General features: G+C 45.3%; 2 protein-coding genes across 2 annotated transcripts; both read right to left on the bottom strand.

Annotated features, from left to right (window-relative positions):
* Window positions 1-1,354: 1,354 nt before the first annotated feature.
* Window positions 1,355-2,561, bottom strand: LOC136516018 (anthocyanidin 5,3-O-glucosyltransferase-like). Its single transcript, XM_066509439.1, has 2 exons — window positions 2,232-2,561; window positions 1,355-2,149 (listed from the first exon to the last, which is right to left on the bottom strand). Exons 1-2 carry the CDS (start codon window positions 2,559-2,561, stop codon window positions 1,355-1,357), a joined length of 1,125 nt encoding a protein of 374 aa, XP_066365536.1.
* Window positions 2,562-5,170: 2,609 nt separating this feature from the next.
* Window positions 5,171-15,731, bottom strand: LOC136519086 (respiratory burst oxidase homolog protein A-like). The gene is made up of 14 exons (XM_066512744.1): window positions 14,690-15,731; window positions 14,438-14,597; window positions 14,271-14,319; window positions 13,167-13,280; window positions 10,273-10,695; window positions 9,041-9,424; window positions 8,860-8,955; window positions 8,673-8,788; window positions 8,404-8,571; window positions 8,156-8,315; window positions 7,748-7,945; window positions 7,526-7,654; window positions 7,243-7,321; window positions 5,171-6,733 (listed from the first exon to the last, which is right to left on the bottom strand). The coding sequence occupies exons 1-14, from the start codon at window positions 15,357-15,359 to the stop codon at window positions 6,624-6,626; spliced, it is 2,856 nt and encodes a 951-aa protein (XP_066368841.1). The 5' UTR covers window positions 15,360-15,731; the 3' UTR covers window positions 5,171-6,623.
* Window positions 15,732-21,940: the final 6,209 nt, after the last annotated feature.

The following is a 21,940-nucleotide window of genomic DNA, read 5'->3' on the forward strand; positions in this document are numbered from 1 at the left end:
TAACATTGAACAGAAGAATCCATATGCACAAATCATATAACGGTCAATAGAGTTTGGTTATTAATATTGTGACTATATATATCATTTGGTTATATCCATGAAAATTACAATTATATTAGTCAAGAAGCCTTGTCAAATGAATATTGTCAACTGTCGGATTAAAACTACCACTAAATTTCCCCTCTTTTTAGAGGCATTTTCAGAGGAATGCCTTTATACAATGAAAAAAAAATGCCTTTGACAAAACGTCTTCTATTAACAGACATGTTGTAGTGGTAGGAGCTCGCCGATGTCAGGTTCAGGTAGCTGATGACCTTGGATTTGACATTCGATAATGCACGAGGAGCTTCCGTCCCTCCGTTTGGACGTGGCTTCCCAAGCTGCGCAGCGGATCGGCCTAACAGCCTGCTCACATTTACGTCTCCCCATTCTCTCTTAGAAAAAAATCAAGACTTTGTTCGGCAGGCACAGATCGGCTGGCTGGTGGTTTTTTTTTTTTTTGGAGTAGTGTTTTTCTTTTAAAAAAAAACCAATATGAACAGTACTTTTTTTTAGTCTAGCCAAACAAATCTCTCTCCTCTCTACTGCACCCGCGACAGAAATTTCCCCACTCCGCCTCGCCCCGTCGTGGCTTCACCGTGCCGCCCGCCCACCCCACTCAGCCTCGCAGCCGGCGGTCCCCCGCCGCGCCACACCGCATTTCCCGCCGGTCCCCACTCCGTCTCGTCCATCGCAGCCATGACGTTCACCGCACCACCACCTCCTAGGCACCACCAAGAAGAGGTCGCCACTGGTCGTGACATCGTCTCCCACGCCCAAGCGAAGACACCGCGACAGGAAGGGGAGGCGGCCGTTGTTCTCGGTATGTGTCTCCCTGAACGGAGCTTCCTGGCCACCACAGTTCCCCAGCAGGAAGGACATGGTCACCGACGATGCCATGTTTCAAATGTTTCAGACGTATGTTTCAAGTGTTTTATCTGAATGTTGCATATGTTGTAATGCCTATATACACATGTTGCAAGCGTATATTTTAAGTGTTTCATCTTGATTTTACAAAAGTGGATTCTAGATGTTGCATATGTTGCAATAGCTATACACGCATGTTGCAAACGTGTGTTTCAAGTGTTTATGTATTTGAGACCTATGTTACAATTGTTTCATTTGGACGTTGCAAAACTAGATATAAATGTTGCATGTTTCAAAGGCCACACAAGTATGTTGCAAGTGTATCTTACAAATGTTTTAGCTGTTTCGGACATACATTGCAAGACGTTGCAAGTGTTTTGACATTACATCTTCTACGTGCATAATTTATCCTTTTCCAACGGTGCCTGCAGCCTGACAACTTCACACGCTAGTGTGATGCACAGTCATCAAAACCCAAGTCCGCCAAGAACTCGAGCAAAGCGTTGTGCGATGTACCACCTTGCTGCAGAGCCTCCAGGGCCTTTTCCTTCGCTACCATTGCTCGCACACGGAGTGCACGTCCGTCGTCTGAGTCCATCACCCCCCTGACCTTCGCCTCCACCTCCTCTGCGGTGACCACCTCCCTGTCATACCCTGCCATCTCCACCCCAACCCTCGCCTCCTCCACCATGAACACCTTGTTCAGCCTCTGCTCCGCGTACAGCGGCCAGCACAGCAGCGGCACGCCTGCCGCTATCCCCTCCAGCACCGAGTTCCACCCGCAGTGGGTGACGAACATCGCCTCGAGCTGCTTCTTGGGGAACGAGCCCATGCTCCCGAAGCAGAGCAACACGACGCTGTTCTCCGGCTGCGCGTCCAGCCACGCAAGGCACTCGTGCTTCGTGTTCTTGACCTCTCCGCCTCCCGAGACCAGCGGCCCGACGCAGTAGACCGGCGGCGTGGGACGGTCCGGGACGCACGCGCCGTCCCTGAGCGCGGTCACCGCTTTGGCCTCCAGCCACTCGAACGTGTTGACGAGGATGCCGTGGCACGCCGGGACCCGCTCGAACGTGTACATGAACTTCCTGTACACCTTGTTGTCGCGGTCGAGGGCGTTCTCGGGGAGGTCCGTGGGTATGAACGGGGGAACGCCCGGAAAGCAGAGCGGCGCGTCGCCGATGTCCCCGAAACTGGCGTTCACCTCGGCCTGCTTGTGCGGGCAGGCTGACGGCGAGGCTGCAGGCTCCCGAGGTGTAGAAGAGGTACGCCGGCACGCCGAGCTCCGCGGCGACGTCGAGCGCGTCGATGCAGAAGAAGTCGAATACGAGCGCGCGCACGGAGGCGGAGGGGGCCACCGAGCGGAGGTAGTCGCGGAGCGGCGCGTTGGCGAGGCGGAGGAGAGCGAAAGGATCACTCGGCGGCTCCGGGGAAACGGTGGTGTCGGGCGGCGGCAGTGGCAGCACGTGGAAGTTGACGGACGGGTTGGCCTCAGCGGCGCGCGCGACTGCGGTCGAGGCGTCCGTCGACGCGGCGGGCGACTCGACGACGACGATGGTCACGGCGAGGCCGTGCCGCAGGAAGAGCCCGCTCAGCTCCACCATCGGCAGGAGGTGGCAGACGCCGAGGCCTGGGTGCAGAACCACCGTGTCTCTCATCACGCTAAACTCCGACTGGCCCGCGGGGTGTCTGCCCTGCAGCAGTCGCATATGGAGGCGTGCACTGGTGATTGAGACTTGTACTATCTACAAGTCCAGCTACAATAATGGCTCTTGTACAACGCGTGTGAAAATGACAAAACGGGAAACAAGGAATGTACATCAGCGACCGTGGCTGGTTCGATCTTGGGTGTGTGCAAGGACTTGCATGTTGCATTGCATCCCGATATTCTTAGGGCTTGTTTGGCAGGGCTCTGGCTCCTCTGAAGGAGCAGCTTCTCTAGAGGAGCTGAAGCCGTTCTGGAAAATGTTTGGCAAAACAGCCCATTCGCACTAGACGACGTGAACCCACAGCAAGGAGCCGCGCGAAGCTCGTTTTTAAAGCTTCTCCTGCGCAGACAAAAAATGGCTCCGGCTCTTGACCGGCTCCCCATGCGAAGTCCTTTCCAAAATAGGCGTTTGGCACAGCTCCTACAGGAGCCGGAGCTGAAGCCCCTGCAGGAGCCCTGCTAAAGAGGCTCTTAATATTTTTTGAACAAAGGATACACGTGTGGGCACCTTAGGCCCCGTTTGGGAGAGCTCCGCTCCCTGATTTTTCAGCTCTGCTCCTTGATTCTCCGATGGAGTGATTCCACTGGATTCCTAGGAGGGAGCAGGGTGGGGATCAACTCAGTTGATCCCCACCAAAATACAACAGGGAGCTGGAGAGAATCTAGAGAAGCAGGTTTTTTCGGCTCCCTCACTTATATACAAAATAGAGGAGTGATTCACTTAGATTCCGTGAGGAAGCTGGGTTGTTTTTTTTTTTTTTTTTGCGTTTGGCAGTCGGGAGTGATTCTCTTCGAGAATCTGCTCCATGAAGCCCTAACAGCCCCATAGCGTCATATACTACCTATTCCCACCACACGCCTACGATTCTCGTTTGCAAAGGTGAAGCCAAAATGTTACTACTTCCTTCCTTTCAAATTATGAATTATTTTTAGCTTTTTCTAAGTATACAGTTTTTGCTTTATATTTACCAGAAAAAGCTATATGGCACTCGAGTGTTTCTCGCGCTGCCCGCACTCGGTTCCTTCCTGGCCATCAGATCCACTGCAGAACCGGCCTCTCTTGTTCATCTTCTCCAAGTCCGACGGCTTTAGAAGGGGGGCTCCGAGGAGGTAGACCGGCTAGGCGGTGGGAATGGCGGCCGGGCGGTTAGGGGTCTTAGTGGCGGTGGAGGCAGCCAGGCCAGGTCAGGGCGGGGGCGCCCATGGCCAAAGCTCGCCACAGAAGAAAGAGAGGGAAGGGGAAGAAGGAGGCCACCGTGGCCGCGTTAGGGTTTCGTCGGAGCTCCACGGCCACAGCCATAGCGGGGCGGTAGGCGGCGACGGGGCCTAGGAGGAAGATGAATAGTGCTAAAAAATCAAGTGTCCCCCCCTCCCACCAAAAAAAACACTCGAACCTCAGGTAGACAGACTCTAGATGCTTAGCGAAACTACGCTAGGAGAAAACTGACTTGCAATTTGAAGGATGAAGAGAGTACCTGCACCAACATCACCAATCAGTGGAAAGCACAGGAATTCCGACCATAACATGTCTAGACAAACGCATGATTCACAAATGATTTCTAAATTTGTACAACTGTAATCAGTGGTCTCTCTGAAAAGGCCAAGCTAAAAAATATTGTTCGCTGATTTGTTGCGAGAGAAAAACAGTGTTCCTTCGCTAAAAAAGTACGATTGATAAGCCAAGCGAACATGGCACTTTTTCGATCTTTGATATTTGAGCCTCCAGACTTGACGGTATCATTGGAGTTACCAACTCTTGACTTTTGATATTTGAATTCCTAGACGTGTATGGCGGTGCCACTGAACTTGCCCTAAATGGCTAAATGCCAACATTGGTCCAAATAGTCTTTATCTTAGCATGTTGACCAAATATATAGTACAAGAAAATATTAATAATATTATGAGCTATTTTTATAATAAATTTATTTGAAGATACAAATATTGCTAATATTTTTTCTACAATCTAGTCAAACTTAAGAGAGTTTAACCATTACACGACACTTAAAAAGGGACATAGGGAGTAGGTAGCATACCATGTCTATTTGTACCAATGCGTCCGAGACAAGTCAACGGATCTAAATGCTACCACAATAAATATTTAGGGACCCAAATACATATTCTCTCTGTCCCTGAGTAAATAGATTTTTAGAGTTGTCTTAAATCAATTTTTTAAAACTTTAACCAAATTTCTAAAAAAAATCTGTCAAGTTTTATGACATCAGAATTAGTATTATCGCAGAATATATTTTTATAATATGCATATTTTTTGTCATAAATATTATTACTCTTTCATATAAAGTTAGTTAAACTTAAGATAGTTTGATTTACCTGGATTCTAGTCATGGATTTATTAGGGAACAGACAAAGTAAAAAGGATAGAGACCCAAATATATATATAAAAAATAAGAGTTGAAAATCTGAATGACATTGCCTACAAGTTCAAAGATTCAAATACCAAAATTGGAGAGTTGTGACTTGTGACCCACGTGACAGCGTCGCTCTTTCTAGTTAATCACTGACACATTCACGTGGCTCGGATTTTGACACGAAGGCCAGCCTATCCAAATCTGCCGCCAAATTAGCACAGGAATACATATCATTTTCCACATTTAATCCTTTCCATATCAACATCTCGACAACAGCATAAATTTTAAAAGGCGCTCCTGTCGCCGCCGGCTCCGCCAGCGGTCCCTTCCGTCTCCGATGGCCTGCGGGACGTCGCGAGGGGGTGGGGATCGCTGGTCTCTTGCGGCGCCGGCGAGGCGATGGCGGCGGTGGAATAAATCCTCTCGGACTCTTCCTCGCCCCATCGGCGCTCCACTCCGGCGATGATGGCGAGCCCGTGGAGGTGGTGCTCCCCGTGTGGAGTCCTTGTACAGGAGACCGCGCAGACTGCCGTTCTGTCGTCTCCGGGGGGCGGCGTGCTTCGTCAAGGGTGCGGAGATGGCTGCGGGTGATGCGGAATGCGGGAGTGTGGATCGAGCTCGAGCTTCCCTCGGCGCGAGTCGACGGCGAGCTTTGATTCAAGATCGGAGGAGCTTGGGGCACGTCCCCGGCCGACGCTTCTTCAACGACGGAATCGTCCCGGCCTCAGTGTTGGGCAACTACTGCAGCTCGATAAAGCTTCTATGCGATGGAGTTCCTCCAGATCTGGGCGGCGGCGGGTGCTCCTGATGCTGGAGATGGACGGTGGCGGCGTTCGTCGACGAGCACGGTGGCCAGGGTCAGGACAGCTGTCTCTGTTTCCTGTACCTTCGTATCTGTATGTGTCTGTGTACATTCTCCTTATCTAAGTAATACAGATACATTTTATCAAAAAAAAAAAAACATAAATTTTAAAAACATGGGCTTCACTAAAGATATACATCAATACAATGAATCAGCCATATCCTCAAAAAATTGCAATTTCTCACTCGACAAGGCAACGAAACAAGATTGAATGAAACTTGAGCCCCCCTAATCTGGGCCTAGTCACTACCAACCTACACTACTTACAAAAACCAACTATACTTTTTCCCAGTTTTTCATCCCTGTGTATAAGTACAAAGTTAGATCAAACTTGTGGCCTCAGTCAGCCACTCAGCTGCATGCAAATATACAGTTAGATAGCCTTGTGACATCCTGGCCTTCATTCTATATGTCCTACATCACGCTGCTTATAATCACAATTTATGGTTGTGGACTCCATGGGAGAGATTCCCTTGCTACTCCACCTGGGGTATGTGCTCTTCAACCTTTGATGGAAGCCTTGTGTATTGTGCCAGCAGACTCCCCCATTTCCCTTTCTATGCGATCTTATTGTATTTTAGTATCTCAAGCAATAGATAATGCAGTTGTCATTGGGGGTAGCATCACAAGTGTGGAGTAAGCTGTGGCGATACAACACCATGTGCAGAATCCCTTGCTCTTTCCGACTCATTGCGAAGAAAGCAACATGTTAAAGCAGAAGTGACTTACATAAAACACATCTTCTTCCCCTTGTTCCCCTATTTTGTATTCACCTTGTTATATGTCAGAAATGTTCCTTGTGGAATTCGAATTTTGTTGTAGACTTGCCATTGAATTCATAACAGAGTTTGCTTAGTTCCTGTGCTAGAACTGGAGCCCCACAGTAGAACACTCCTGTACACAACAACAACAGCAATTACCTTCTTACAGTGATCATATCATAGAAGATGGGACCAAGATTACTGATTCAGCCAGAAGTGGACGTTGTTTACTCCTAGATATTTCTTTTTGGATTATATGGACCTGCTTTGTTGCCCTGGCCACGCCCAGGCAGCACCATCCCACCCTAGGTGCTCAAAATTAGATGCCTGGGGTTGCTGCCTAGGCCAGGCAGCTTTCCCATGGTCTGAACTATACAGGCCCAAAATTAGCCAAAAACAAAAGTATGGACTTCCAAAAGTCCTTGTAAGCAAGGAGGCTTTCAAGTCCTTACCCATGTGTGCTCATTGTTCACAGTAACCACCTACTTTTACTGAGATCTAGGAAGTTTCTTGCTTTAGTTATATGCATGAGCTAGTTCAGGTTTTATAAAGGAGTTAACAAAACCATCCTGAAGGATATTCACAGCTAAAAATGATAAAAGGTAGCTTTCAACTATATCAGGAATATGAAACGTATCTGACCTATCTTAGCATATGGATGTTTGGTAGCTATCTTAGATAGGACCTTCTTAAAATTTGGTCTTGCAAAATGTGTCCGCACCTGCAAAAACAGCTTATCAGTACAACAAAAACAAAAAGATTTTTCTGCCAAGCGAGTTGGGATAGGAAAAAAAGAAAGAAACAAAAAAGAACAGCATATCATTTGGTACCAAATGACAAGTTATTCCACATATTTTCTTAACCTGTACTACAATGAAGTTTTAACGCTTTAGGATGTGATGCATATTGGAGTGCTGGAACTTACTTTAGTTCCAGAAACTATATCAACGCCATTCTTGGCATGGTTGAGAGCTTGTAGCATCGTAATGAGTGCTGACCGGGCATCCCCTTCCTCATAAACACTTGTGAGATAGTTGTGCATCTCAATGATATTCTAGTATTGAACAAGAGCATCTGTAAGAACAAATTTGCAAAGGGAAAACCAAATAGCATGATTTGTAAAAGATAATGGCTCAATGATACATACCCTCTGATCTAGTTCAGCAATTTCATTCATGACCCCTTTAAACCAATCAAAAGACCCTTGTTCACGTGTCACCCAATAAAAGTAAGCATTTGTTGTCTTCAGTACCCTCTTTGGTTTTGAGGTAATCCTCATAAGGGTGTCAAGATCAACATGTGCCTTGCTGCGACCAATTGGTGGGTAAAGATCGCTTGAAGCTTCCTGCAATTTTTACGTGAATAAATTAATTACTGGTCTAGTCTGGTATTAATGAGGACAAAATTTTGAATAGATGACTAACTAAACACAAAGAAAACAAGAATTTCAATCATTGTTAATTCCTAGATCACAAAACAGAAAATAAGAGGCCAGTTTTTGTTTTTTTATATATAATATAAGAGGCAAGTTGGAGATATGAGAAAGATCACTTACTTCCTCTTCCTCCATTTTGATGATGTTATTGAGCAGGTCTTTCAGTATGCTAATAAAAGGTGTGGCACCAATTCCTAATCCAACAAGTAGTAAAACATCATACTTGCTGTAGTCCTGTGCAGGAGAACCGTATGGTCCATCAATCAAAAGTTTTGGTAACCTGCATTTCCCCAAAAAAAAAAACATGAAGCCCCAAATAGAAAAAACATATTATTAAGTGTTGAGATGCATATAGGGATTTAACATACGCTTTCTTAGTTGTCTCGTCTGCTCGAAGAAGGCCACTTTTCCCACCCACCGGTGGCTCACAAGCCGCTGAGAATACCCGCTTGAGCTCCCGTGTCCAGTCACCAAGTTGTCGAACATGAATGCTTAAATAGTCATCCCCAGGTGCTGAAGTAATTGAGAAAGGATGCCTGAAAGAAGAAACAAGTGTTTAACATATTCTACTGTCCAGACTCCAGAAACATGATTTTGTGAGCTAGCTCGAGTTTAGTTACAAAGAAGATCCACACACCATTCAAAAGGTGAAACTGCAGGGCATTGAACAAACATATACTGCCCGCTCTTGTAACGGAATGTGGGAGGTTTAGACATCTGCAATGTCAAAACATTACCAGGATATATAGCCACCTGCAAAAGAACCATCGGTCAGAGGACTGTAAACAAATTAATACTCAGATTTCTAAATATGTGAAGGTTACCTTCAATAACCGGACAGAGTAACTGCCCGATCTGAAAAACCTCAGAGTCCTCTCCCCTACATACAGACCAACAGGAACAGCAAGATACATCCATGTCTGTACAAAATAAAAGGATATTAGATACTTAAAAAGTTACTGAGGTCCACAGAGTAGACAGAATAAAAAATGAAGGTTAGCTCACCGTCTTTTTGTACCAGTCGTGGATAAGGTATAGACACTCTCCATGAATAACAAGTGCTATGTACACAATGATGAACAAATGATGGGAGTACCAGAATGCATTGAAGCCAGTTAGTTTGTCAAATGGCCTTGGAAGCTTCACCAGGCTACGGCGGAACCACCTTGTTGCTAGAGTAAAAGCGATAAGCATACACACAACCATGATTACCCCTGATATGCCCTCCACTCCTTTTACCAGAGCTAGATATGTTGGTTTATTTTCCCCAAAGTATTTGCGCAGCGGAGCATACTTCATCTCTGATGAACTAATGAGCCGTGGAAAATCACATACAAGGTGGCTCCCTGCATGAAGAACAACACCAACCACAATTGCTGCTGCAATAGTCTGCCATTACAAAACAAGCAAAAGAAAAATTGTTCTTTTAGTTATATTCTTGGTCTGGCTGAATCACATGTCACATGTATGTCCTTATTATGAAAAACCCTTATCAGGCACCACTAATGCCCCCATTATACTTATGATTAATTTTTTGTTACATTCACAGCCAATAAGAAAAGTCAGCCATGAGTTGCCTTGGCATGGCATTGCCTGACTTTTACTTTTAGCTAAATTGCTATGATCAAATCACAGTGCACGTACAATCAAATGGTTTTAGCTTATCGGTACCTCCTTTTAACTGAATATCAGGCATGAACATATTTCCATCAGCAAAATCACGTTCTTTGTTAGCTGAAGCTAAGCGGCAGGCAGAACACTGGCTACCTTGTGTGCTGATCAAGAACAATATTGAGTGAATATGATCTACCGTAAAGGCACAAAATGACTATTTAATAGGGTTAACACAATCTAGACTATGTCCCGACTGTAGGAACGTTAAATAAAGCTTTCAAACAAAATGCATGGAGGAACAATCCATCAATTGAGCTGTATATCTAATAGGTATAGTACCTAAGTCTCTTTTCGAACTGCTGGACATATGTGATAAAGCAGCCCCACATGTGACAACCATGCAATGCAAGGGACAATTCATTTAACCAATTTTCTTGAATCACATTCACGTGAATTCAGAACGACCGGCATGCGCTATAGAAACAAAGTAAAGATGATGAAAATGTGTAACATATCTCACAAACACAACCACTTGTAAACCCTAAAGCTGTACCACGAGTCCACGACCCTCCAGCCCCCATTTTGAAGGGGCAATAAAGAACTAATTTAAGTCTAGGGCTAACCTTGTGAAAGTTTATGTTGTCATCGAACGGCAATGCTCGTGCAGCTTTTGTATTCCGCAGCCAGGTGATAGTGTTGCGACATACAGGCAAGAGAATAAGTGCCATGTTCAGTTTGAGAGTCTCTGCAGCACCTTTCGCAGTTGTGACACAGTAGCCCATCACATCAAAGACATAACGGTTACGGTACTGAATGAACTTCCAAATGAACAACCCAGCCATTACTCCAATCCACACTGCAAGCACCCAGAGACGTTTCCAGTTGTCCTCCAGATAGTAGTTCAATGTGCTGCTAATTTTTCGGATCGGACTTCTTTTCCTTAGACCAGCAAGGTTCTGACTTAGTGCCTGGCTTGTGTAGCTCAAGGCCTGGCTGTAGTTCACATAGGTATCCTTTTGCAGTAGCAGTGTCTCCAATTGCCAAAGCTGCAATGACAATAAAAAGCAAAAAAAAAAATCAATATGTCACATAATTGCACTCTACATCCCTAACACCAGACCAATTTGGGAAAAAAATAACTATAGAGCAATTTTCCAAAGATGTTTGTTTTACAGGTTTCAACCAACAGGTCATTGATCAGGCGCGCGCGCACACACACACACACACACACACACACACACACACACACACACACACACATATATATATATATAAACGTAGTGCATTTAAAATGTGGTGCATATGATAATTTAGTACTGAAATTAAAGAGCAAAACTACAAAAACCTTTTAGAATATTGTGCAGTGAGGATCTCCCTAGACAAAAGGAAAAGCAAAAATATCCTTGTTGACTTCAGAGAAGTATAACTGCTCAATTGCATAGGTATAGCTTCAGATTCAGCATAACGATTAGATATTTGATAGCTAACTTTATGAATGATTCTATGCTTACAGTAATTTTATTTATTAGCACATAAAATATGATCGCGTCTAAGTGAATTAACAATAATAGTTCATAGTGTCATCTCCTGAGAATCCATAATTACACTTCTCAGGAGAAAAAGAAGCAGGTTAACCATACACGTCAATCTAAGGGACAAAAGTCAAACACTCAACCAGACTGCAGGTGGTCCCCTCAAGATTATAATTGCATCTGGTGGCGCACATGGCTCCCATATGAGCCCACCATACATGCCACAATCTTGTAGAACATGCACGCAATAATTCCATTGTGAAAAGGTGGGACATGAACTTGATTCTCAGACTCTCAGTTGTACTCACATCTGAGGACTGAAATTACACGAGTACAAAAATAGCAATACTGCATAGGATTATCTGAAAATAAAAAAAGATGTGTTACTTTGTTCAACAAAATATAATTAGTACTAGACACCTAATAGAACTATTGGCAGCAACTGTTATGACTGTTGTCCTTCAAGGAATGGCATCTAGAGTTCTAGACACCTAGTCTTGCATTTGACAAATGCAGCCATTTGGGACTAAATGGAGAAGCAGATGGTTGAAAGCGGTACAGGAAAATCCCGTACCGACCAATACATTCTCCGTAATATAATACTGTTTACTTTTTTATCAAAACAAGTTGTCATTTCGTGATTCTAGCAAAGCCGTTTTGTACCCTTAGTTATTTTGATAAAAATGGGAAAATCCCATACTGGCCGCTTTTGTTTCCATATTAGCACTTCATACCGTTTTCACCCCTACCATAATGCTTCATTTGAAAAAAAAAAATCTAAGTCTAAGATTCAGTATGGATGGTAATTTGTATCTTTTTTGATAGGATTCATTTTGTTCACTAAAAATTTTGTATTAGATATGAAACATGATCTTATATCACCTGAAAACAATCATCATACTGTGTGCTCTGCCTTGCTGAAGAGTAAAAGTAGAGGATGGATGAAAGTTTCTCCATACAGCTGGTTATTTAAATATAGAGATTTTTATCAAGAATTCAGATTATTTAAATATCATGTTGATGAGAGCGACCTGTAGATTTTTGGTCCCCGCAGCTGGAACTTGGTGTCCTCATCAGATTTTACAGTAGCTAGGAAACAATTTAAGCTGCCATGGCTAGGCTCCCTCGTGTAATATGAGTGCTGACAACATAGATGTTTTAGTTACAATATACTCCTACAATGTGCTGGCTAGAGCTAAAATACTTTTGCAGTTTTGCTACTAGATGCAACCTCAAGTGAACCCATGTATAATGTCTTCAGATATAAAGATCAAAGAGTCTCCTTAGATGAAGTCAGGTGGTTAGTGGTTACATTTTAAAGAAAGAACGGCTCCAGTTGCCCCATCTCCTTTTATCATGGAAAGAAACTCAACTGCACAGTTAAAAAAAAATGGAGATAGAACTCCAAAATGTACATGAGGAGCAAGCACTAGGAGAAATAATAAAATAAGAGACTTCTTTCCAGACCAAATATGAGCTAGATGGTTATGGCCACAGACCACTGCATTCTGGTATGTTAAGTAGATGTACAGAAGGGAAGCAGAGATGACCAAGATTAGACTGGCATGTACGAAAGTTGGAGGAGGAGATCAGTGGAAGGGTTTGACTAGGCAGGAGCAAGAAAACAAAATCTTCCTTCAGATACTGACCCAGGAATGGGACTCTTTCAATAAAAAAGTTGGTTAACTTTCGCTTTCAATTTTCACCAAATAAGAAATAGTAGCTGGTGAACTGATCAACCCTGTCATGTTGTTTGGTTAAAACAAGTTAATGCAGCCCTGCAGTATCAGTTTATTACTGGACAGACCCAAATACGTCCAGTCAAAACTCTTTATTTTTGTCGCAATACTCAATAATGCAACATTTTGTAGTCAGGTTATTTCTCCTAGACACCTTCAAAATCGGTGCAATATAAGAGTATCATGGAATCAGTTATTTGTCTCAGATCATACACAGTATGGGATAAAACGACATGCTATGTTTACCTCAATGTAGCCAAGCCCTTCAGGATCAAGTTCCTCCATGATCAAGGCTGCATACTCCTCAGCTTGCTCCTTAAGCCTCGACAATTTATTAGCAGAAGCACTCAGCATAATGATCTGGAAACAAAACAACGGCATTTTTCAATCAACTGTATCACCAACCATATTTTTCAGTTTTCACACATGGGGGGGGGGGGGGGGGGGGGGGGGGGCGGGGGAAGTAACCCAAACAAACAACCTAGCCTGGCCCTTTCCACGATGACCTCAGTTAAATAAACAAATTAAGCTCTAATCCAAAAGCTCCCCCCTTTCCACGCATCGTTTGAGCAGATTAGAGTACTAATTAGGAAGCATGACAGAAGTGTCCCCCACCAACTATTGCTTTCTGGCCTCCAGCCTCCTGTAGGCCAGTTCCATCTCCATCAATAGTAAATTTACTAAACACCACTCCCACGTTTAGAACCAACAACATCGATTGCTAAAAAATACAGAAATGCTATACATGTGTTTTAGCAAAAAAAAACACATGAATTTTTTTATATCTATGACGTCTGGGGCCCACATGTCATAACGAACACATAAACACCTCTGCGAAAAAAAATTATTTCCTGTGATCTAAAAAATTATTTCTTATTTCCTGTGATCTTGCGATTATCTGAAGGTAGAAGAAGGCTGGAGGCTGAAGGTAGAAGAAGACTGGAGGTTGTTGGATTTTAATCCTACGGTGCCTAAAAAATTCATGTGTTAACTACATAAAACACGTGGCTGTGTGGTAGACAGACTCAAAAAAAAAAAAATGATGTGGGGAGACCGGCCGGTGGTGGGGATGCTTTCTCCGCCAGTTTCGCCGGGATGATGCCTCGATTAGTCGGCAATGTTTCTCCAAGCTACCAAGTCCGTAATCCTTATGCGTAAATCCAGGAACACAAACTTGTAAGGCAACAAAAAAAAACAAGTAGTACATAACTACAGAAGCATGGAAATGGACAGCCCAGTTATCAAAAGACCCCTAAATAATTGTACGAAAATATCCCCAAACGGGAGAGCAAAAACAAAACAAAAAAATCGCAAGTGAAACACCAAGCACAGCTACGAGGAATTGTTTACCTCTTTCACCTCGGCCTCCGTGATATGGCCATCTGCGTTCTTATCCACCCTGATTAAAATGATAATATATACATATAGAAAAAAACGAAGACACATTAATAAAACTGAACAACTGATGTGTTCATATAGCGCTAATTTGATAGCAGTTCTCAGATTGCAGTAGTTACATGTCAAAGAAAATCTGGAGGCGCGAGTCGAAGCTGTTGTCGGTGATCTGCTGCCAGATCTCGCGCAGCTCATCCTTGTTGATCTTATCCACCTGCATCTGCCGGCGGCGGCTCAGCGTGTCGAAAAGCTCCATCGCGAACTCCTGCGACTCCGTCATCCCTGCATCCAAAAACTCCAATGCGGTTAGGAACTAATCGCTCGAAGAAGCCTGGGGTTTCTGGAAGGGAAAGGGGGAGGGGACTGAAGCGAACCTATGCATTTGGGGAAGTCGGCGCGGGAGAGGTAGCCGTCGCGCGCGAGGCGGTCGAAGTTGGCCTGGACCTCGATCCAGGCGTTGCTGGCCTTGTTGCCGCCGCTGATGAAGCGGAGGCCGCGGATCGCGCGCTGCGCGCCGGACTTGGTGCGGTCGAGCTGCGCGCGGCGGCGGCGCTGTGCGCGGGCCTCGAGCGCGGCGTCGATGCCCGAGGACGGCGCCGCGGCGGCGGCCGGCGGCGGCGGCTCCCCCGCCGCCGCGAGGTTGGCGCGGCTCTGGGTGCGCGTGAAGCGCTTGGTGAGGTCCTGCGAGAACTGCTTGGCGCGGCTGGCGGTGGCCTTGAGCTCCTGCGAGAACTGCAGTAGGCGGTGCGAGGAGGTCCGGCGCATCGCGGGCGAGCGCGACCGCGACGGCGCCGCGGACGACGACGGGGTCGGGTCCGGGTGGCGGCGGGGCGGAGCCGCCGCCGTCGGCTCGACGCTCCGCAGCACAATGTTGTCGTCCTCGAGGAGGTCCAGCGTGACCTCGACCAGCTCCTCCCCGTCGTCGGAGCTCCGGTCGGAGCCGCGCGGCGAGGAGCCCGTGCTCAGCGACCGCGGCGTCGTGGCGCCCGAGCCCCATCGCGGGCGCCCCGGCGTGCCGACGCCCGGCGCTCCTCCTCCTCGCATCGGACCACTCCTCCCCGCCTGTCTGTCCTCCTCACCTCCCGGCCGCTGCTTGAAGCAATGAAGCCACCACCAGCACCAAACTCCCTTTGACGATTTGGGAGAGAGAGAGAGGGAGAGAGAGCGAGAAACAGATATAGCTCACGCAACAGTCCAAGCCGGCGCGTCCTAAAACGCGGTAGCTCGTAGTCACCCTTCACCCCCCCTCGTTTTCTCTCTCCCCGACTGCGCGCGCGCGTGTGTGCGTGGAGAAAGAAAGAAAGGCACCCTCGCGCTCGTGCTCGTGCTCAAGCGGAGCGGAGTCCAAAGCTAGCCTGGGGGCCGGCCGCCGGCCGAGCGGAGCGGAGGACGACAGGGGAGACAGGGCTAGCAATTTACCCGGGACAAGCACACAAGGCTAGCCGACGCGACGCCGCCCCCAGAAAACTAACGTACAAAAGTTGGTGCTGCGGCGCCGCGGCCCCAGCTCAGAACATATTTACTGCCCGGTTTTAAAGTGTGATGATTTGTACGCGTTCGCACTTGCCAGTGAACATTTTCATGGTATTTTAACTTTTTGTTTAAATTCGTCGTTCCAAGTGAGTCATCAAATAGGCAGGCACATTTGCATGCAGAAGTTGCGTGATGACGTGACAAACTCCAGAGCTGAAAAAGAAATAGCTGAGAAAGAAAAAGAAAACGGAGGAGGCGTGCAGTGGAGGCCGGAAGAAGAGCGCCGACCATGGATGGGGGGGCGATCCGGTTGGGAAGAACGGAATTGACCTGTAACCACCGCAGGCCAGTTGCCATGGCTGCTGGGACTGCGATGATCTGGCGCGTGGCCATGCGTGCGCCGAGCCAGACACTCTACCTGGGCGCGCCTCCGGCTGCTTCGCTCGCCGCCAGGATGTGACGGCAGAATTACGATTACGATTACGACACTGCTCACGTCTTTCCTTTCCTTTCCCCTGACATTCCCCCCAAAAACCTCCCCTTTTCGCCGTCAACTCTCAACCCCCGCGTGGCCGCGTACGTGCACGGTGAGCTGTCTCGTTCCCAGTCCCAGGCTCCCAGCACGCCCGCCGCGCCGTTCACGGTGAGCAGCATGCGCGCGGCCGGGCGACGTGTCCGTCCGGGTGGGCGCACCTAACGTGACCGGTGAGGTGAGATCGCGGGGGTGGATAGCGCCGGTGCCGGCCCTGCGCTGCAGCCCTGCCCAGAAGAAGATAGTAGTAGTATCGCCATCATGAGGCCGGCGGGCACATGTGACGTGCCGTGTGGCCGCGCGGGCAGGGGTGCGCACGGCACTTTGCGCGTCGCTGCCCACGACGCCAGGTTTCTGAGGGGGGCGGGCGGGCAAGCGATCGTTGCTCGGCACGGCAGCTCGTCGTCGAGGCGTACTCGACCTCTTCGGTGAGTGTGGTGACAGCATCATTGGTTATTGAGTTGAGGGGGGCGCTCCGTCTGAAGCTCAACAGGCAGCATCTGACTGTGCCAAATGGCATAGCCGCATAACAGTGGATGAGTTGATAGTGCTAGTCCTGCAAAGAGCTTTGGAGCGAGACAGCAGGACAGGGGAATGCGTGTCCTGCAAGCGGTGGACATTGCGGATAATCCGCGACAGCTGCCGTGGATCATTTATATATAATATATAGTACTCCTCCTATGTCAACCGCACTTGTTTCGTTCCACATTATTTTGTTCGTTGTTGCCGGACGACACAGTGGCATTTGGCAAGCAAACATTTTCAAGGAAGAGAGAGTCTTTTTTTTGTTCCAACTGGAAATAAAACAGTAAAAAAACATGCTTAAAATGAGATTAAAAGGTAGGAGCAATAAGAAGATCAGGGGGGAAACTGCATATTGACGAGATGAGTTGAGTTGAGTTGTGATGCACCCAATGATCTGCCCTGCCCATTTGATTAGCAGTACGCAACGAACGCCCAATGATTAACCAGCTCATCAGCAAAAGGATTATATACGTGCATCAAATAAAAGATCTCGTTCGTACACCGTCACGAACGTTTCTTAACGTGCCTGAAGAACTCAGCAATGATCGAGCTGGATGCTAGGCGAGCTTGGTCAATGGATTTCTACGTCAATGCCCGTGCTTGATCAGAAGATGAGAAGAAGGCGCGGAAATGTAACCTAGCCGGTGCGAGGTAGTGGAGAACTGGAGAACACCTTCAGCTGGGTGACCAAGCCTATAACGAACTCACGCCTCTTCTAATTTGCGTATGATTTGCTCTGATTTGATTATTGGGTTTCCACCAGCTTCTGATACGATACGATATACAAACGGAGGGGATGTTCTTTGCTTTCAGTGGCAGGAGCGCGATTAATGGAAATGATTGGCCGTCCAGTGATCATATAAGAACAAAATTAGATGGGGGAATAAAGTAAAATTTGTAGTTGACCTTAGCTACCACAACCATGTTCCGCATCTGACTTTGCCACGGGAAGAAGACCTTTGGGTAAAGTCATGTGGTGTCCGCTTGAAAAATTCCCGAGAATTATGTCAGGTAGTTCGCCCATGATCTAGCATGCGTGCATGTTCATGATAGATTGTTGATACGTAGTGCAGTTGTCCATGATTAAAAAAATGTTACAAGAACCAACAAAAAGTACGAAAGTTGGAATTAGTTTGGTTAATGTTCATCGTTAAAGCTTTCTGAACAGATCACCTAGCTCATGTTTGTGAGTTGGTGCTAAGCTCGAGCATACTCTCTCCATTCTAAGATAAAAATCTTTCTAAGTTTTATATTTTATCCTAAAATAAATAATATTCTACACAGATATGGAACACCGCCTCCTAAGATAACTACCAAATCTAAGAGAGATCCTCCGAAAAAATGGTACATGCGTCTTTTGCCAAGGTCCTTAATTTGTCTGAAAATTTTTAGGAACTTATTTATTATGGGATGGAAGGCTTATGTAATAAGAGTCAAATGTTTTAAAGTTTGATCAAAATTATATAAAAGGGTACTAACATTTATGATATAAGATAAGTATCATTAAATAAATTATAGAATTTATTTTCGTAGTAAACCTAGTTGGAAACATAAATGTTAATCTTCACTATTATTAAAAATAACAAAAAAAAATAACCGCTAAATATGTGTCTAAATTATCTACAATCTTCATTGTAGAGAATTGTATCCCTAAGTGCCTTTTTAATATATGCTTCTAAATTATCCACTTCTTTTGTTGTTAACTATAGAAAACTAACTCAAGACACACACGCATGATATGTATCACCATTCACATGCATAAAGCTTCACCCTAAAGTTTATATAAATTGCCTAACTATACTATTATATGCATAAAACGACAATAATATCTACTTTCATATCAAATACATAGCTCAAGATAGGTTTCATTTGAACACATGCCATACAACACATGGAGGGGTGATGCAATGAATAGAGGAATTGAAAGGTATATAGAGTAATCGGTAGCTAAAGTTTATTCATTTGGGCAAGGATAAGGAAGTATCTACAAGAATATCGTGTTGAATGTAAACAAATTAGATAGAACAAAAATAAACATCTTTTGGCTACCTGTGATGGCTCTAAATTTATTTCTGAATTTATAACACTTAGCTCTCTTAATATTATTAATAGCCGTGCATGAGCACAACTGTTTTCCTTTTTTTGCGAGGAAAAAATGTGCATGAGCACAACTTGATAGACTAATTAAGTAATAAAAGAAACTAAAACCTCAAAATGTGCAACCACCAAGTCATTTGTACCGTCTGTTTACCAAGTAAGTTTAGATTCCTTCTCAAGAACCACCGGAGTCTAGAGGGACTTATCTTCCTTCCCATCGCATTCTGTTTTACTAGTAATTTGATATCCACATGTGTGTCGCATGTGCATGTCCACTTAACAGTAGCTTCTAAGTTTCGATGGATCATGTTTGTACTGTGAAAATATTTTGATAGCTAGAACATCAAGATATGAGACTTGTTTGGCTATAGATACCACAACGTCAGTGTCATTTGTTTGTAAATTTATGTTTCTTTCATTAGTTGATTTATTTTTTTAGTTTTATAAAAAAAAAATTTCTCGACACTATCGTAGCGTTAACACGGACAATATACTAGTATCAATAGCCGGGCATGAGCACAACTTAATGGACTAATCAAGTAATAAGAGAAACTAAAACCTCAGAATGTGCAGCCACCAAGTCATTTGTACCGTCCGTTAACCAACTAGGTTGAGATTCCTTCCTTCTTCAAGAATCACCGGAGTCTGGAGGGACGTCTCTTCCATTCCATCACATTCTGTTTTACTAGTAATTTGGTTTTTTCCTTTTAACCTTCTGTAGAACTTCCATGTTCCAATTGAGTGGCAACGGGTCTCTGTCTCTTTGGTCAGTTTTGGTACCACATTACGTATTTATGGCAGTCTTCTGATGTCCCTCCATCCCAAATTACAAGACGTTTGACTTTTTTTATCTTAAATTTGACCACTCGTTTTATTAAAAAAAATTGTATAAATATAGTTAAATTTAAGTCATTTTTGAAGAATTTTTATTAATAAACCAAGCCATGACAAAAGAAGTAATATTTTACATAAAATTTTGAATAAAACGAATGGTTAAACTTGATGTCAAAAAGATCAAACGTCTTGTAATCTGGGATGGATTGAGTACTCACCTCTGCTTAGCTCTTCCGGGTCCAGAGTAGCGTGTAGCGGGGTACCCCGAAAACGTCTCGAGTCTGTCCTAGGCTGCAGTTAAGCTGTTTGGACCATGCATTGCTACGGTACCGTCGGCCGGCCTACCATTGCCCCGTCTCCACTCGTTCAAACCGTGACCAGCTTCAGGCAGCCTGTCAGTGGCAGACTTGTTGCATGCAGCTCACGTACAACGGGGTACGCCCATCCAACGACGGACCATACACGCCGCATAGACAAAGACAACGAGGATTATCGAGACTCGAGAGAAGACTCTCTTTCTTTCATTTGGGCCATCTGAGATGGTCATCGACCTACCTAACACCAGTGGCGACCAGACTGATTGGTCTCACACGCGAAGCTCACTCAGAGCTTCCCGGTCCCATGTGACGGAGACGGACCAGACGGCAAGGGCCTTCTGCCTAAGGTTGATGACGGTGCGATCATTTCTTTCACTGGAACCAAAACGAAGACCTAAGGATGTGTTTGGCCTGGCAGGCAGCTCCTCTATAGGCAGACGGTCTCTGACGACACAACCAAACATTCCCTTATTAAGTTATTAATACGACATATTTAATTGCCATGTACTTAAAAGACGGACATGAAAACATGGTGATATACTTCAAAACCTTGCAAATAAACATGGTGATATACTTCAAAACCTTGCAAATTTAGAAATGACGATATATATGTCCGAAAAAGGAAAAGCTTTATATCAAGAAGAGCTAACTATATTGACCAAAGAGAAAGTGTGTTAAATCAGAAGAAATGTGCAGGAGGGAGAATACCCCTTCCATACAAGGTTCTGCATGATATTTAACGTGTTATGTGAACGCGCAAAACCTTCCATGGTAGAAAGAGAGCTTAAAATGATGCAAGAGATGTGATGCTGCCACGATTTCAGAAGGGGACCTATGATTCTTCTAGAAGACGATGATGCATCCCGCGCACCGGCGCACCGGATTTTTAAGAGATGTGTGATGGTGCCACGATTTCAGAAGGAAAATACCAACTCCGCGGCTGCGGTCTGCAGTATCAGACCACATACTTTTTCCATGAGCTTGAAAATGAGTGATTACTTACTCTGCCCTCTTCCCAGAAGGCAGAAGCCAAGCCCATCAACGAAGAACAAAATGTAATCTACACTTGATTCTGCTAAAAGCTTTCAAGAGCGAATGGAACACGTTCTTCAGAAAAACTAAAAAGTAGGGGCATGAGGTACAAAACATGTAATTAGATAGATGGACTGTCCCAACAGCTCACCAGCCGGGAAAAAGAAACAGGGAATAACACGTGCATTGCCCGTGACAACCTCCTCGTAAAGTTACAAGCAGAAAGGCTACTCTCAGATGCGGATGTAACCATCAAGTTTAATTATTGGGAAGGAAACGTTTACAGAATGCTTGCTAGCCCCTCCTTTGCAGGAACAGGCCTGTTGCCGGGAAATGCATTGCGAGATACATCGACGAGAGCCTTGAAGCTGTATGGCTCGTGCATTGATAGCTCTGAGAGTACCTTCCTGTTGAGTTGGATATTCTCCTTCATTAATCCATGCATGAAATTGCCATAGTTCACCTGGACAAACAATTAAGAATATAAAATAAGCATGGGCACTGCAGTGTTTAAATTTGGAACGATTCAAAGCTCTGGCAGCTTATTCTACTTGTATGAGATGAACAAAGCTGGTGTTTTCTGAGAATTGTTTGGTTTAGCATAACCATGCAAGAAACATTGGGCTAAGACTACAAAATGAGCCTCGAAAGTAAATGATGCATACCCCATGGAGGCGTGTACCAGCATTGATGCGCTCAATCCAAAGAGATCGCATGTCTCTCTTCTTGTTGCGTCGATCCCTGTATGAATATTGCAGTGCCTTTTCCACCCTCTCCCTTGCTATCCTTATGCAATTTTTCGCCCTTCCTCTGAA

Source organism: Miscanthus floridulus, chromosome 17 (assembly GCF_019320115.1).
Source record: "Miscanthus floridulus cultivar M001 chromosome 17, ASM1932011v1, whole genome shotgun sequence".
NCBI lineage: Eukaryota > Viridiplantae > Streptophyta > Magnoliopsida > Poales > Poaceae > Miscanthus > Miscanthus floridulus.

Excerpts from the sequence above, each read along its gene's own strand:
- LOC136516018 (XM_066509439.1), bottom strand. The coding sequence starts at position 2,561 with ATGAGAGACACGGTGGTTCTGCACCCAGGCCTCGGCGTCTGCCACCTC. Across the intron at positions 2,150-2,231 it reads CCGCCTCCGTGCGCGCGCTC|CCTGCAGCCTCGCCGTCAGC; the intron begins GTATTCGACTTC and ends ACACCTCGGGAG.
- LOC136519086 (XM_066512744.1), bottom strand. The coding sequence starts at position 15,359 with ATGCGAGGAGGAGGAGCGCCGGGCGTCGGCACGCCGGGGCGCCCGCGA. Across the intron at positions 8,956-9,040 it reads ACGACTGGTACAAAAAGACG|ACATGGATGTATCTTGCTGT; the intron begins GTGAGCTAACCT and ends TATTTTGTACAG. Across the intron at positions 8,789-8,859 it reads ACTCTGTCCGGTTATTGAAG|GTGGCTATATATCCTGGTAA; the intron begins GTAACCTTCACA and ends GTTCTTTTGCAG.